At 35.7% G+C, this 16,776-nt stretch overlaps 1 protein-coding gene across 2 annotated transcripts in view; it reads left to right on the forward strand.

Annotated features, from left to right (window-relative positions):
* The window catches only part of CA1H5orf34 (chromosome A1 C5orf34 homolog), a 31,674-nt gene extending 16,022 nt beyond the window's left edge, over positions 1 to 15,652 (forward strand). For both annotated transcript variants that reach the window (XM_007095418.3, XM_007095417.3), the window contains exons 7-13: positions 1,576 to 1,667; positions 2,560 to 2,629; positions 3,922 to 4,092; positions 4,489 to 4,583; positions 6,280 to 6,378; positions 10,944 to 10,984; positions 15,316 to 15,652. In XM_007095418.3, the coding sequence (XP_007095480.2) occupies positions 1,576 to 1,667; positions 2,560 to 2,629; positions 3,922 to 4,092; positions 4,489 to 4,583; positions 6,280 to 6,378; positions 10,944 to 10,984; positions 15,316 to 15,509 (762 nt within the window). In that variant the 3' untranslated portion in view covers positions 15,510 to 15,652. The remainder of the gene's footprint in view (positions 1 to 1,575; positions 1,668 to 2,559; positions 2,630 to 3,921; positions 4,093 to 4,488; positions 4,584 to 6,279; positions 6,379 to 10,943; positions 10,985 to 15,315) is intronic.
* Positions 15,653 to 16,776: the final 1,124 nt, after the last annotated feature.

Consider the following 16,776-nt stretch of genomic DNA (forward strand, 5'->3'; position numbering starts at 1 on the left):
AAAAGCAAGAGTGGTGGGTGCGGTGCTTGTGGACATAAGTAGGGGATTTCACCTATTCTGGGTAATGGCTTCCTGAGAGCAAAGAAACGCAGGAGTTAGACAAAGGAAGAGGATGGAGGAGAGAGCTGAGATCCAGGTAGAGAGAACACACCACAGGTAGATCTGAAGTAGAGAAGGAGAAAATGCAGATTTTGAAATGAAGGTAATTCCATTTTTGACACGTTGAAGTTGAGATGTCTTTGTGATATTCAGTGGAGAAGCCTCATAGAGATTTAGATATTCAAGTCTATAGTCCAGGATAAAAGAGGAGGGACTATTTTTTGAGTAACTACTCTATGCTGAATTCTGGCCTGGGTGCTTTATATATGTATTACATCATTAATGCTCAAAACAATCTAGATGGTAGGTAGTATCCCCATTTCACAGGTTATAGGCACTGAGGTTTACAAAAAGTTGCGTAAACCTGTCTGTCATTATAGTTAGTAAGAGGCACCTGTGATTTGAATCCAGCTTTGTCTTCAAAGCCTGTCTTCTCTCACTGATGGTAAAGTATATATGGGGACTATGTTCTCTTGTGGTTCAAATTAGATCTGTACAAGCCCTCAAGCCTTAAAGGCTTAAAAAAAAAAAAAAAAGTCTGAGAAAGGATACTCAAAAGGAATAACAAATTTTTTTTTAATTCAGAAAGCTGAGCTTGTAAATAATGTTGTCTTCTATAAACTGTAGCGATAGTTCTTCCATTAATAAAATATGGCAAAATTGTATATTTGTTCAATTACAATTGTGTTTTTGTTTTTTAAAGTTTATTTATTTTGAGAGAGCGAGAGCAGGGAAGGGGCAGAGAGATAGAGAGAGGGAGAGAGAATCCCAACCAGGCTTTGCACTATCAGCACAGAGCTTAACATGGGGCTCAAATTCATGAAATGTGAGATCATGACCTGAGCCAAAATCAAGAGTTGGACACTTATGGGGCGCCTGGGTGGCTCAGTCGGTTAAGCATCCGACTTCAGCTCAGGTCGTGATCTCGCGGTCCGTGAGTTCAAGCCCCGCGTCGGGCTCTGTGCTGACAGCTCAGAGCCTGGAGCCTGTTTCAGATTCTGTGTCTCCCTCTCTCTGACCCTCCCCTGTTCATGCTCTGTCTCTCCCTGTCTCAAAAATAAAAAAAAAAACGTTAAAAAAAAATTAAAAAAAAAAAAAAAGAGTTGGACACTTAACCTACTGAGCCACTTAGATGCCCCTGTTTTTGTTTTGATCTAAAGGGGAAAGGCAGCTTACAAGTTTTCTGCTAATGTGTAGGAAAATTAGTTCTGTTGCTATATTAATTTAAATATAGCCAAAACTTAAATTGGACAGTATGTTATAGGGTATTAGAATATAACTTCTGTAACTATCCATAAGGAATGCTAGACTTAAAAAAAATGGGACAATGGAAAAGCATAAAATACCTTTAAAAATATTATGGGCTTTTGGTTAAGTTAAAATAACTGCTTGCCTTGTCACAATGTAAATACATATTTCAAGAAAAAATAATAATGGCCAACATTTATTATTGAGATATTTTAAATTAATTTTCAGAAAGAAGAGAAAACTTATTCAGTAAATAACCTTCCTCCTGATAGACCAGGAAGTCTGTTCTCTGTGTGTTCTCTAATCAAACAGGCAACCAGGTAAGTTTTTCACATTCACCTGACTGAAGTGTTGTGTCTGAGAACCCTGATACATTTTCTAGTGGTTATGGTAAGAGTAAGAAATGGTAGGTACAGTGGAAATATGTGTCTTTGGTAAAATCTGTCAGCTTTTCTGGTCTCTTCATCCACAAAATAAGGCAATCACATCATTGTAAGAGTACTGCTGGCTTTGAAATTTAAAGTTAAATGTGGAGAAGCATCCATATATAGCAAGCATGCACAGTTAGGAAGTAAGTGCCTTTTCTCTGGGTGAGTGCATCCTTATGGTGTCTTGGAATCAAGTTAAGGATTTGATGATAATTTAAAATTTTCATATACTTTATTATCCTCAGAGTAATAAAGATTCTGAGAGTATACAGAAGATGAAGTGCAGTTCAGTTCTTCGGTTCATATGTTTTTTTAAAATTCTAATTAATCTGTGGCAGTCAGAAGCATGAAAGTGTATTCCTGAATTAAATTATTAATTTTTTCAAACTTATGTCTAAGCAACTTCCAGAGTAGATTTGAAGGAACAGAATTGGTAATTTGATTTTTTATGGATAGTTGATTCACCTCCCCAGCACTCTTAGACTACACTAAACCTTTCAGGTGCTGTGAAACCATCACCTCCTAGAAAGGAGCACCTGAAAATTGTCTCCATTTGGAGTCATTTCATTACTAAAAATGAGAGGAGTAACCTATGTAAGATTAACACAAAGGGAAGCAATCACCTTCTAGGGGATTAAGGACTTCTGGAAGAAAGGAGTTCCAAATGTATTTTAGTGGAAATGAATTACTTGCCTAACATGTTGTATAGCAGTAAGAATGCATTGCTAGAATTGGAAAATGTGATTATTTGCAAATGTTTAAGCAGTATTTTTCATGTTCACAGAATTCTTCAGCACTGTGCGAAGACAAGGCTTTCTTTAAGCCATAACTATCGTATATGCTGCTGGAAAATGGTATCTTAAAATTATTATTATTTATTTATTTATTATTTTTGAGAGAGAGAGAGTGTACATACGCAAATGCACATGGGGGAGGGGCAGAGAGAGAGGAGACAGAAGGTCCAAAGCGGGATCTGCACTGATAGCAGAAAGCCCTATGCAGGGCTCGTACTCACAAACCGCGAGATCACGACCTGAGCTAAAGTCGGACATTTACCTGACTGAGCCACCCAGGTGCTCCAAAATTATATATATTTATTTATTTATTTTTGAGAGAGAGAGAGAGAGAGAGAGAGAGAGAGAGAGAACTCATGTGAGTGGGAGAGAGGCATAGGGAGAGGGAGACAGAATCTCAGATAGGTTCTACACCTATCTGTACACCTATACACCTATCTACACCGCAGGAGCCCAGCGCCAGGCTAGGTCTCATGTCCTTGAGACCATGACCTGAGCTGCAATCAAGAGTCAGATGCTCAACCAGCTGACAGATCGTGAGCGGTAGAGGGGCAGGGAGAGAGAGAGGGAGACACAATCTGAAGCAGGCTCCAGGCTCTGAGCTGTCAGCACAGAGCCCAATGTGGGGCTTGAACTCACAAACTGCAAGATCATGACCTGAGCTGAAGACGGATACTTAACTGACTGAGCCACCCAAGCATCCCTATTAAAATTATTTTAAAAGCAAGATTTTTAAAATTGTTTTATTGTTTACATACATACCTCTAAGTTCAAGTTACTTTCATTGAAGTCATGTGAGAAATTCTTTGTAACATTAATATTGGTTTATTCAGAAAAATATCCACTTACTAGATAAACACTGCAAAATCTGGCTCTTATGTTATACTTTGCCTATAATTTGTTTTGTTTCTTTTTTCTCAGTGGAGGGGGAAGGGCAGGGAAATTGATAAGATTTGAAGTATGTCAAAATGTGGTTATTATAAACTATGATAGTACAGTATTCTACTCTGTTTCTATAACAGTAAAAGTAATTTCTTTAACATGGACTTAAAGGAAGTGATTCTCAAACTTTGAATTCTGTATCTGTACTAATTTAATTATAAACCTATATGTTGCTGTACTTCCTAAGTTTTGTCTGTGTTCTAAAATTCAGAACATGGACTTTTCAAAGACTAGAACTTAATCTGCTTGTAATAGACTAATTTGGCTATCCACTTCTGGAAAAGTGAAGACATATATAAGGATTCTACAATATTCAACTTCTGAATAAAGTTGCCTCAGAGTTTATTAATCATTTAAGTCTTATCAATGGATAACTCTCTTTCCTGCTGTTTTTGTTTACTTGGTTTTAGGTACCTGGGATAAATGATAGCAATATACTGCCTTTACTTTTGAGAGAATCGCTCATACCCAGCGTGGGAAGATTTCTTGCATACTCTGATGACAAAGTACATGCTCTCTTTTTAAATGGCATTACTCTAACCCTAAATTGGAATTTCAGCTCTTTTACTGAAAAGAGACAGGTGATTATATTTCATACTGAAATCTACTTTTTTATTGTTTCTATCAGTGGAAATAGAACAAAGAAAATCAAGTACCACACTATCTCAGTTTTATTTTTTGAGATGTAAAATCTGTCAAGAGGCTTTAGTGATCTCATTGGATTTCCTAGAAAAAATCAGAAAGGTGTGACAAATAATCATTTTTATAAAGGCAACTGATTATATAGAGAAGGACCAGAGTGGTGGTTAAACAATACCCATAATCCATGTAAAATATAATCTTTAAATTAGTCAAAATAAAGTTTTAATGATTCATCTACATATTTTTTAAATTGATAATGTAAAAGAGGCTTTTGTTGTGAGTTTTGTCTCAGTTTTAGAACGATAAAACTTGTTTTTCCCTCTTTTCTGCTTAAGGTAAACCAAGGTCTCAACTTAGCTTGGTGTAAGTTAACTTTTCCTGATGGGCAAGATCAGTTAATTCAGATTCAACACCCTGGACCATATGAAAGGTACTGAAAAGCAGTTTTAAAAACTATTTTTATGATGGTAAACAGTTTTCTACCAGAGGGGAAGCATATAAACCTATTTAAATGTTATATTTTTAGTTTTTTCAGGTAGATATTGTGCATGTATCATTTCAGCAGATTTCAGAGTTTACAGAAGTATTGGCATCTTGCATAACTAAATAAATCAGATCATTTTTAATCATTTCCATTTGTATTCAAGTGGTTTTTCAAAATGAGTATTTTCGATACACTGGTCTTGCTGTGGAAGTTGGACTGTGGTCAGCTGTGTTAACCGATTAATTAATCCCCTGACCTTTTGAAATAAGGTTTGCACAAATAACTAAAGTTATGTATATTTCTGTGACGTGGAATAAAATTAATTCAGTGATGCTTTTTCTTAAGATGGAGAAGATTCTTAAAATCCATTTTTATGAACATGCTTTTTCTCTTTTGGTTTTATGTAATTTGTTGTAATCAGTCTACTTGTGATGTTCTCGGCATGTTAGTGATTTTATTTGAGAATGTTCATGAAAGAATTGCTTTTTTACCTCATGAATTTATTTTCCTGTTGGGATTTATTGCATTTTGGTGTAAATGCTCCAACATTCATTGCTAGTTTGAATAATTTGCCTCAAAAATACAGAGCATCTGTGTGGCTCAGTCAGGTAAGGGGCTGACTCTTGATCTCGGTTCAGGTCATGCCTGATCTCACAGTTTGTGAGATTGAGCCCTGCATCGGGCTGTGCACTGATGGCATGGAGCCTGCTTGGGGTCCTTTCTCTGCCCGTCTCTCTCTGCCCTTTCCCCACTCATATTCTTTCTCTCTCTCTCTCTCTCTCTCTCTCTCTCTCTCTCTCAACATAAATAAATAAATAAATAAATAAATAAATAAGAAAAAATGCAGTGTCTTTGACAAACATTACTATTTGTTTCAGGCCATCACTTGAGATCATTTGTTTTATTGAACTTGATACTTGTTTTGTATATTGAATGAATTATATATAATTATACATTTGTGTATATGTGTGGGAATTAATGGCTGTGTTCTGGTTTAAATTTTAGAAAGCAAATGCTCACTTAGTCTTAATGTGTAAAGACATTTTCATTATAAAACATAATGAAATTTATTTCACTTTGGAGAATTTAGACATTTGAATTTGAATTTTGAATGAAATCCAAGTATTGCTTTGTTCTGATTCTTAAAGCCTGTCTTTATTGGGGCAGCTGGGTGACTCAGGCTGTTAAGTATCCGGCTCTTGATTTCAGCTCAGGTCATGATCTCATGGTTGGTGAGATCGAGCCCTGTGTTGGGCTCTGTGCTGACAGTGCAAAGCCTGCTTGGGATTATTTCTCTTTCTGTCTCTCTCTGTCCCGTCCCTGCTCATGTTCGTTCTCTCTCTCTCTCTCTCTCTCTCTCTCAAAAATAAATTAATTTTAAAAAATAACTTATAGAAATATCTTTACTAATCATGAATATGAGTAAATCATTTTATTCTTGATGAATAATGAAAAAAACTTAACTTTTCCATTTGCTTTGAAAAAGACTCAAAAAATTTACCAGTAAATGCCTCACTTTGGAATTTTTTTCTTAATCATTTTTCCCCAAATTGTCTTAATGATTTTCCCTTTTTAAAAAATGTTTTTAAAAATACTATACAACTTCATTTTTCAAATATTTATTTTAATGTTTTCAATCTAGATATGTGACAGCAGTCATATCATGGTGCAGAAGCCTGACCCAGACTAATCAGAGAGACATGCCCACACATTCTTCATCTTCTATTCTTGAAGAAAATTGGTATTTATATTTCTCTTAAACTTTATCTGTGTAAAAGAGTCACAAAAATTAAAAATGTCAAATGGTAAGCTCTGAGACTCTTTTCTGATAGCTTAAGCTTGAAAATAATTTATCTTTAATCAGATATCCAATTTATTACATTACATCGTATTTTATTTTATCTGAAGTTCAGAAAACTGCATTGCAAACTTCTTACCAAAATGGGTGATTCTTTTTATATGATAAATTCATCCCGAAAACTTTATGGAAAAATTTAAAGCAGAATTTTTAAAATTTTAGCAATATTAAAAGAAGTAAAATGTTGACTAACTTTCAGAAAAAATTGATTTTGAGATCATTTTTATCATATTAATTACCTCCCCCAAATCAACTGGCAAATCAACAAATAAAGTATTTTAGTCCATCCTACGTGCCCTTCAGTGTGCAAGGGGACTAGAACTGGGCTTCAAAGGAATATTTAGGGAAATGAATAAGATATTTTAGGGAGGGAGCAAGGGTAGAGGTAAAAAGTGTATTTTGTCCTGTGGAGACAGTGAAAAAATGTTTTTATGGAGCAGATGCTATCTGTTAGGGTGTATTGTGGGTTTTGAAGAATAAGAATAGATCTTGTGATCAATAGAAAAGCTCACACTTGATGGAATTACGAGTTCCTAGGTGGAAAAAATGATAGGAAGAAAGGCCCTTAGGAAGGTTAGTATCACTGAGAGCATACTCTGAATATACAGGTATCCCCTACTTTTTGGAAGTTTGCACTATGCCGCTTCACTTACATGAAAGACCTACATTAGCATGTCCCCATTTTTCTACAGCCATACCACCCTGGATGTGCCTGATCTTGTCTGACCTCGAAAGCTAAGCAGTGTTGGGCCTGGTTAGTACTTGGGAGTATGTTCCTGTCTTTGCTAACCAAAAAAAATTCGAGAAGTGTTTTCGCTTTCAAGGAAAAAGGCAAAAAGTGAAAATAGCATTCTGCATTTGTTTAGCAGCGAGCTCTTACACGGAGGCAGCTTGCACCCCCAGCAGGGAGCATGGTAGCTCTGAGCTCCTTACCTGAGAACTACACTCAGCATCTCAGCTTCAGTCTGCCATAGCTTTGAACTGTGTCTGTGAGCCTTTGTGCTTTATCCCAGTTTATTTTGTGCATCCATTAGCAAGATGGATCCTTAGGTGTCAGAAAAAGCCTTAAGAGAGGTTATGTTTTGGGTGTGGGAATGATCAAAACATTTTCCATAAAAATGAATGGCAATTGTTTTTTCACTTTGTGCCATTTAAGTTTATGAACGTTTTCATAGAACACTCTACCATTGGATAGTGGAAGAAACCTGTATTGGAAAAGAGGGATACCAGGAACAATTTAGGAAGCTTTAAAGTGGTTTGTAAGGTGTCTTAGCATAGCATGGTGAAAAAATACAAACATTAAGCCTAATTCTCAACACCTTTTCCTAAGTGACTTAGAGAAAGAGGTCGAAATCAAATCAGTAGATGTTATTTGAATATGTTAGGTATCCTAAGGGTTCAGCTTTCCAGATCCTCCATTCTTCAGCTACAGTCTGTTTGGGAGCAGAAAAATTGCCCGAGTAGCTAGCAAAAAACATAGTTGGGATGAAAGGGAAATTATGTATGATGATAAAATTGGTCACTTCATTGCTCAGCTGACAAAGTTTGTAAGATGCTAGCCTTTTTACATGAAGACTTTGAAGAGGATAACTGTAAAGACAACTAAAAAGTGAGGGCATGAGAGAAGTGCATATTGGTGAGAGCAGCCACGGGTGGAAGCAAAAAGGAGCAGCAGAAAGACAAAGGAATTGAGGAAGAGTAGGGAGAGGAGACGCAGTCCAGTCGCAGTCGCTTACAATAGCTCCATTTCCCTTGCAAAGCCTAACACATCTCCACTCTGATTTGTTTTCTTGTCAGAGAAGGGTTGAAGGAAGAGAAATGACTGCACAATCGATAGCTACCTAAATTGTATTTCAGTATTTTTTTTCCAGCTCACCTTCTATTATTTATTTACTGATTCAACTTCTTAATAGGGATGCTAGTCAAAAATAGTACAGAAGAGAGTTCATAAGAAGTTGGGTCATCATTTGAGCAACAGCACTAAACGTAGTTTGTATTGTTGCTTACAGCCAGAAAAATGTCGTATGTGGAAAAAAAAGATGTTTTTCAGTGATGAATAATCAGCAGGCCTTGGAATAAGTCATATCGAAGTCTTTACCACAGATGCTTAAAATGTTGAAAGATCTCTTTCATCCTTCATCCATAGACTAGAGTACAACGAAAGAGTACAAATTGACAAGGAGGTGAATACATTCCACTGTAGTAAGGCCAGTAAAGCAGACAAGTTCCATGAACTGTGAAGACTTTTCTAGTGACTTGAATAGAGAGATGTTTTAGATATTAAAGTCTTCATTAATTTTACAGTGAGCTAGTTAAGTTACACTGTTTTCTAGTTGTGTGCCACTGCTCACATTTCATTCTAGCTTAATGAGGAAAAAGAGAAAGGATACACACGTCAGAGATTCTGCCCTCTACCCATTACCATTTGTCCCAGTGTCTGTTTCTGTGGAACATGGTAAGAGTTAATGTTCATAATGTTAACCCTTCTATTCAAGGAGAAGAGAATATGTAATATACTGTGTTTAAGAAAACAATGAAATGAGTAAGTAGTCTATTCCAGAAGAAACTTAATAGAAAATACTTATATTTTGACACCTAATTCAACTGTAAAAACTTGGCCCCCCAAAACCATCTGTTTCTGAAGGGTTCCATATAAATGAGGCCTTACTTATATGTGCAAAGTACAGAAGAAAAAGAAAAAAATCCTTTCTCCTGAAAAAGACAATCTAGGTATGAAAATCAGAAGGTTAAAGAGTTCAAGAGATTACAATGAGTATATGATTAGTTAACAGTGCTATAGAAATTCAAGGAAGGAGAGAACACTTCTTTCAGAGAAGTGATAGGATTTTAGTAGGTTTTTAACTTTGACTAAACTTGGAGGAGGAAAGAAGAGGGTATACCAGGTGAGTATTAAAAAAGTTGTAGCAGGCGGGATCTGTGGGTAGATAGATGGACAGAGGAGTGGGGCCTGGAACTCCAGCAGGATATGGCAGAGGGAGAGAAGAGTAGGAAGTCTCCAACAGAAAGCCCCAATTTTAGAAGTGATATCTAGATTTTCATTCCAGTTTGTTTTTGTCTTTTGTTGTTTAGATATCAATCTTTAAAAAAAATTTTTTTTAATGTTTTTTTAGAGAGAGCAAGCGAGCATGGGGGAAGGGGCAGAGAGAGAGGGAGACGCAAAATTGAGGCAGGCTCCAGGCTCTGAGCTGTCAGCATGGAGCCTGATGTGGGGGCTTGAACTCATGAACTATGAGATCATGACCTGAGCCTAACCGACTGAGCCACCCAGGCACCCGTCGATTACCAATCTTTTAAATTCTTGCATTTCAGTAAGAAAGCTACCTTTTTATGGATGTTATACAGTTTATTGACCTAATATTTGCAAATTATCTGTTTGAGCAGATAAAAGTATGTAATAGTGCAGTTTCATATGAGAGTTTTTTTTCTTTTTATTTCCTTTTTTTTTTTTTAACTTTATAATGTCTCTCAAGTTATGGCCATGTACCTGTGCCACTGAATTTCCAGAGTGTAGCATTTTTTTTTTTATTGTACTTCAAATAGAAAAAATGGTTATATAAAAAAACTTCAAATAAATAGAAAAAAACAGTTATATAAAAAAAAAGTTGGGGTGCCTGGGTGGCTCAGGTGGTTAAGCATTCGACTTCAGCTCAGGTCATGATCTCATATTTCACAAGTTCGAGCCCCGTGTCGGGTTCTGTGCTGACAGCTCAGAGCCTGGAGCCTGCTTCAGACTCTATGTCTCCCTCTCTCTCTGACCCTCCCCTGCTCATACTCTGTCTCTCTCTCTCAAAAATAAATAAAACATCAAAAAAAAAATTTGTTTTTAAGTTGTGGCAGGAATGCCCGTTACCTTCAAACATCAATACCTGATTCAAAAGTCCTTGAGGTGAGGACTTCTATTCACTTACATTATTCATTAAAAGCACTCAATAGCAGGGAGCCTGGGTGGCTCAGTCAATTGAGTGTACGACTTGGGCTCAGGTCATGATCTCATGGCTCGTGAGTTCGTGCCCTGCATCAGGCTCTGTGCTGACAGCTCGGAGCCTGGAGCCTGCTTCGGATTCTGTGTCTTCCTCTCTCTCTCTCTGCCCCTCCCCCACTCATGCTCTGTCTCTCTCTCTCTCTCTCTCTCTCTCAAAAATAAATAGACATTCAAAAAAATTTTTTTAATTTAAAAGTACTCAATAGCTATCAGTTGAATCAAGTTGATTTGTTACTAAATAAAGCCAATATAGAGAGAATTCATATGCTCTACTGGCTGAACCAAACAGGCACCCATATAAAGAGAATTCTTAACTTCTGGGCACTTCTTTCTAAAATTCAAAACTTTATGAAAAAAAAAATCAAGTATGCTTACTTGAAATATCGTGGATATAAAAGATTCAGACAACTATCATTAACTTACTTTTTTTTTTCTTTTTGCACAGGTCTGTGGCCTCTGAACTTGAAAAGATAAAGAAGTTTAACTGTATCCTTTAAACAGAATGTACTGTCCTGTATAATTACTCCCTTTAGGTTCTAGGCTTAATTCATGATTCTGTACTTTATATTAATCCATACTTATATATTCTGGAGCTTTACTGAATAACATTTAAGATGGTAATTTAAGATATATCTTGTCTAGGGGCACCAGGTGGCTCAGTTGGTTAAGCATTCAACTATTTTCAGCTCAGGTTATGATCTCACAGTTTCATGAGTTCAAGCCCCACGTCGGGCTGTGTGCTGACCCTGCAGAGCCTGCCTGAGATTCTCTCTCTCTCTCTCTCTCTCTCTCTCCCCCCCTCCCTCCCTCCCTCCCTCCCTCTCTGACCCTCCCCTGCTCACCCTCTGTCTCTCAAAATAAATAAATAAACTTAAAAAACAAAGATATATCTTGTCTATAGAAGGTATATCATGTCAACATTTATACTTTTGAGTGAGTTTGAATAGGGCAGGGGACAGTGAACTAGGGTTAAGGTCTCCTATGGAGACTTTTTCACTTATATAATTATATTCTAAATTATAACAGACCTATGTCTGACTTTTTCTTTCTTTTTTCTTAGGATATTTATTATTAAAAATTCTTTTATTTTTAATTTCTGCTTTATTGAGGTATAACTGACAAAATTGTAAGAGATTTAAGGTGTACGTTGTGGTGACTTGACACACACATCTTGTGAAAGGATTACCCTGTCTTGTTAATAATGAACACCCATGTCACCTCACATATCTATATCTATATGCCCCATATCTATTCCTTCCTCTCCCCACCCTTTTTTTGGTAAGAACCTCTGAGTTCCATTCTTCTAGCAAACCTCAACCATACAACATAAGGTTATCTACTGTAGTCACCATGTTATACATTAGATCCTCAGACCTTATACAATTTAGAGCTGGAAGTTTGTCTTTTACTAATCTCTATTTTATCCACCCCCACCCCCTGGAAACCATTTTTACTGTTTCTATCAGTTTGACTTTTTTAAAAAATTCCACATATAAATGACACTGCAGTATTTGTGTTTCTGTCTGGCTTATTTCACTTAGCATAATACCCTCAGAATCCTTCTGTGTTTTAAATGGCAGGATTTCCTTATTTCTCATGGCTGAGTAGTATTCCATTGTATACATCTACCATCTCTCTCTTTTTTTTTTTTTTTTTTAATTTTTTATTTTATATTAGAGAGAGAAAGGAGAGAGAGAGACACGTGAACAGGGAAGGGGCAGAGAGACGGAGACAAAATCTGAAGCAGACTCCAAGCTCTGAGCTGTCAGCACAGAGCCCAATGCGGGGCTTGAACTCCCAAGTAGTGAGATCATGACCTGAGCTGAAGTCGGACGCTTAACCGACTGAGCCGCCCAGGTGCCCCTATACCATATCTTCTTTATCCGTTCGTTTGTTACTGGACACTTGGTTTGTTTCCATATCTTGGCTATTGTGAATAATGCTGCAATGAACATGGGAATGCAGATATCTCTTTGAGATCCTGATGTCATTTCCTTTGGATATATCTGCAGAATTTGAATTGCTGAATGGTATGATAGTTCTTTTTTTAATTTTTTGAGGAGCTTCCATACTGTTTTCCATAGTGTCTACACCAATTTACATTGACACCAAGGTACACAAGGGTTCTCTTTTCTCCACATCCTTACCAGCACTTGTTAACTATTGTCTTTTTGATGATAGCCATTCAAATGCATATGAGGTGAGACCTCACTGTGGTTTTGATTTGCATTTCCCTGATAATTTGTGATGTTGAGCACTTTTCCATATACCTATTGACCATTTGTATGTCTTTGAAAAAATATCTATTCAGTTTCTCTGCCCATTTTTTTATCAGTTTTTTTTTTTTTTGCTATTTAGTTGTATGAGCTCTTTATGTATTTTGGATATTAACCTCTTATCAAATATATGATTTGCAAATACATCCTCTGATTTCATAGATTGTCTTTTCATTTTGTTGATGGTGCCCTTTGCTGTGCAGAAGCTTTTAAGTTTGATGTACTTCCATTTGTTTATTTTTGCTTTTGTTGTCTTTGCTTTGTTATCAAATCCAAAAAAATCACTGCCAAGACTGATGTCAAGGACCTTACCCCGTGGTTTCTTCTAGGGGTTTTATGGTTTCAGGTCTTATATTCAAGTTTTCAGCCCATTTTGAGTTGATATTTGTGTAGGGTGTAAGATAAGGGTCCAGTTTTTCCAGCACCATTTATTGAAGAGACCATCTTTTCCCCCATTGTATATTCTTGGCTTCTTGGTTGTAAATTAATTGACCGTGTATTACGTGGGTTTATTTCTGGGCTCTCTATTCTGTTCCATTGATCTATGTGTCTATCCTTTTCCCCATGCTATACTGTTTTGATTACTATAACTTTGTAATATAGTTTGAGATCAGGAAGCATTATGCCTCCAGCTTTGTTCTTAAGATTTGGCTCTTTGGGTTCTTTTGTGGTTCTGTGCAAATTTTAGGATTGTTTATTATGTTTCTTTGAAAAATGCTATTGGAATTTGATAGAGATTGAATTGTATTTGTACATTGTTTTGGGTGGCATGGACATTTTAACAATATTAATTCTTCCAATTTAGGAGTACAAAATAGCTTTTCATTTATTTGTGTCTTCTTCAGTTTCCATCATGAATGTCTTAGCATATAGATCTTTCACTTTCTTGCTTAAATATATTTCTAGGCATTTTATTCTTTTTGATATAATTATAAATGGGATTGTTTTCTTAATTTCTGATAGTTTGTTATTAGCGTATTTAATTGATTTTTTTGTACATTGATTTTACATCATGAAACTTTACTGAATTTATTGGTTCTAACAGTTTTTGGTGGAGTCTTTAGGATCTTCTATATATAATATCATATCATCTGCAAATAGAAACAGTTTTACTTTTTCTGACTTGAATTCCTTTTCTTTTTTGCCTAATTGCTCTGGCTAGGACATTATGTTGAATAACACTGGCGAGAGTGGGCATCCTTGTCTTATTCCTGATCTTAGAGGAAAAGCTTTCAGTTTTTCACCATTGAGTATGATGTTAGCTGTGGGTTAGTCATATGTGACCTTTATTATCATGAGGTACATTCCTTCTATACCCAGTTTGTTGACAGTTTTTCTACATCTATTGAGATAATCAGGTAATTTTTATCCTTCATTTTGTTAATGTGGTGTATCACATTGACTGATTTTCATATGTTGAAACATCCATGCATTTCTGGAATAAATCTCAGTTGATTTGATTATGGTGTATGATCATTTTAAGGTATTGTTGATTCCATTTGCTAATCTTTTGAGGATTTTTTTTGCATTTATATTCATCAGGAATATTGGCCTGTAATTTTTTTAACATTTATTTATTTTTTCATTTATTTATTTATTCAAAAGCAATCTCTTCACCCAATATGGGGCTTGAATCTGTGACCCTGAGATGAAGAGTCATATACTCTTCTGACTGAGCCAGCCAGGCACCCCGATAATTTTTTCTGACCAGTGTTCTTGTCTGGTTTTGGTTGTCAGGGTAATGCTGGACTTAAAGATTTGAGTTTGGACATACTCCCTCCACTTCTATTTTTTGGAAGAGTTTGAGAAGGATTGGTATTAATTCTTTTTCAGTGCTTGGAGGAATTCACCAGTGAAACCATCTGGCCCTGAGCTCTTATTTATTTGGAGGTTCTGGATTACTGATTCAACCTCCTTATTAGTGATTGATCTATTCAGATTCTCTCTTTCATGATTCAGTCTTGGTAGGTTGTCTGTTTCTAGGAATTTATCTGTTTCTTCTAGGTTGTCCAATTTGTTGACATATAACTGGGCTCATTTTCTTAAGAAACTTTTTGTTCTGTAAGTTCCCACCTCATTCATTTAAATTTATCTAATGATTTTTCTGTAATCCTATTCAAATAATAAAGTAGCTCTGCAACAGAGGACAGGTTTCTTTTCATTCTAGATCTTTTTTAAATTAAAAAATACAACACATAGATTATTTATATTCCTGTCACTCTTTTGTTCTTTTAGTCCCATATCACTTCTTCACTTAAAGGAATGTTGAGATTTTAATTCTTTTCATCTCCTATCACCAAATTTCCATCCAAATACACACACATACCTACTCTTTCCTTTCTTCTTCTCTTCTACTCTAACTAGTTTCTTTATCAATAAGGGGTAGACTTGATAAGTTCTAAAGTACCAAATCTATTATGAATCTAAGAGACCTTCCTAACAGAGAAATAATATTTTAATATGAAGACCAGGCTTTCTGAAATTAAAAGTACTTATATAATGAAAAATGTGGGGAAAAAACTCCTTAACTAAGCAACTTAGTGTTACTGGAGAATAGTGGTATCCTAAACCAGATTTCCAACAAAGAAAATGAACGGTCATCTGATCATTATGAACCAAAACCTTCAGAAACCTTGCTGGAAGAAGTTAATGAAAAGAGAGTATCAGTGGCATTGAAAAAAACCTCTGAAATCCTTCAAGATATTGACTGTCTTCTATTAAATTCTAAAAAGTGAATCACAAACCTTAAGGATGTTGTTTCAAGTGACTAGTATTACTAGTAAGCCAAGAAATTACATATATTACTTCTGTGCAATGATTATATGAAAAAATGACAGTTAACTTTGGGGGTTACCTAACTTGTAAATTTTAAGATATATATTTATAATGTACCTTATTAATAAAGAAATATTTTAGAATTTTGAACAATTATTTCATATTTATGAAAAAAAATTTATAAAATCATAGTTGTTACTGTTTTATCTTGCGGAGCATTTACTATTAATCCTCAAGGGTTTTTTTTTTTTTTTCCTTTTTAAATATGCAGAATTTTGTGCATTTGGTCATTTGCTCTTTGGTGTCTCCAAATATTTTTCAACAGAACTGCCCAAAGAGAATTAGATCTTTAAATCATACAGGCAATATTGCTTCAAGCTAAGAATTGAGCACTTCATCAAAGACCAATTTTATCTGAATTGGCTTATTAATTTCTTTTGAACATCTGAAAAAAACTGATGCTATACAAGTGTGTGCAACTAAAATGAGCTCATCAAAAGTGCTGTTTATTAGAACCTTGCCAATTGGGAAATAACAAAACCACACACTAAAGAGACTTCAAGATTTGACAAATATAGCAAAAATATTCTGATTAACTTCTGATTTCTAGAAAAGACCAGCTTCTTGACATGGAAGAAAGAACATAGGAAACAAGGAGAAAAAGGAAATGAAGTAGAGCATAGATTAGGAGTGATAATGTCAGTGACTTGAATGGGCACAGTGTTCTCTTGATAGCTTCTCTCTGGGCTCCTTGCCACCTTTAAATCTCAGCACCAATTATTACTTCTTCAGAAGGGCCTCCCCCATTAGTCTCTATTACATCACCCTAGTTATTTCCTTTATAGCACATACTGTAGTTGTACAACTTTTGTTTCTTTGTAGTCTAGATCCTTCGCTAGAACTTGAGCTCCATAAAGTCATTCTATAGCCTGTTACTAAACATGGTGTTCAGCACACAGAGAATTCAGTATGTATTGTAGAAATGAATCAGTGCCTTCGGGCTGTAGGCTGACTGCACAGAAAAGAACTAACCCTTTCTCTTTGGTTTTGGTTGCAGGAAGCCTTCCATGTTGTTCTTCTATAGCTCTAGAAAGCCTGGAGTATAAGATGTACAATGCTGCCATAAGGGCAATGTGAAATTGTTACTACAATTGAGACAAATTGTCCTTATCATGACTAAAAGCACCCCATATTGTGGTTAATGTGTTCTTTTTGATTAGCTTTTAA

This window comes from Panthera tigris, chromosome A1 (genome assembly GCF_018350195.1).
Source record: "Panthera tigris isolate Pti1 chromosome A1, P.tigris_Pti1_mat1.1, whole genome shotgun sequence".
Lineage (NCBI taxonomy): Eukaryota > Metazoa > Chordata > Mammalia > Carnivora > Felidae > Panthera > Panthera tigris.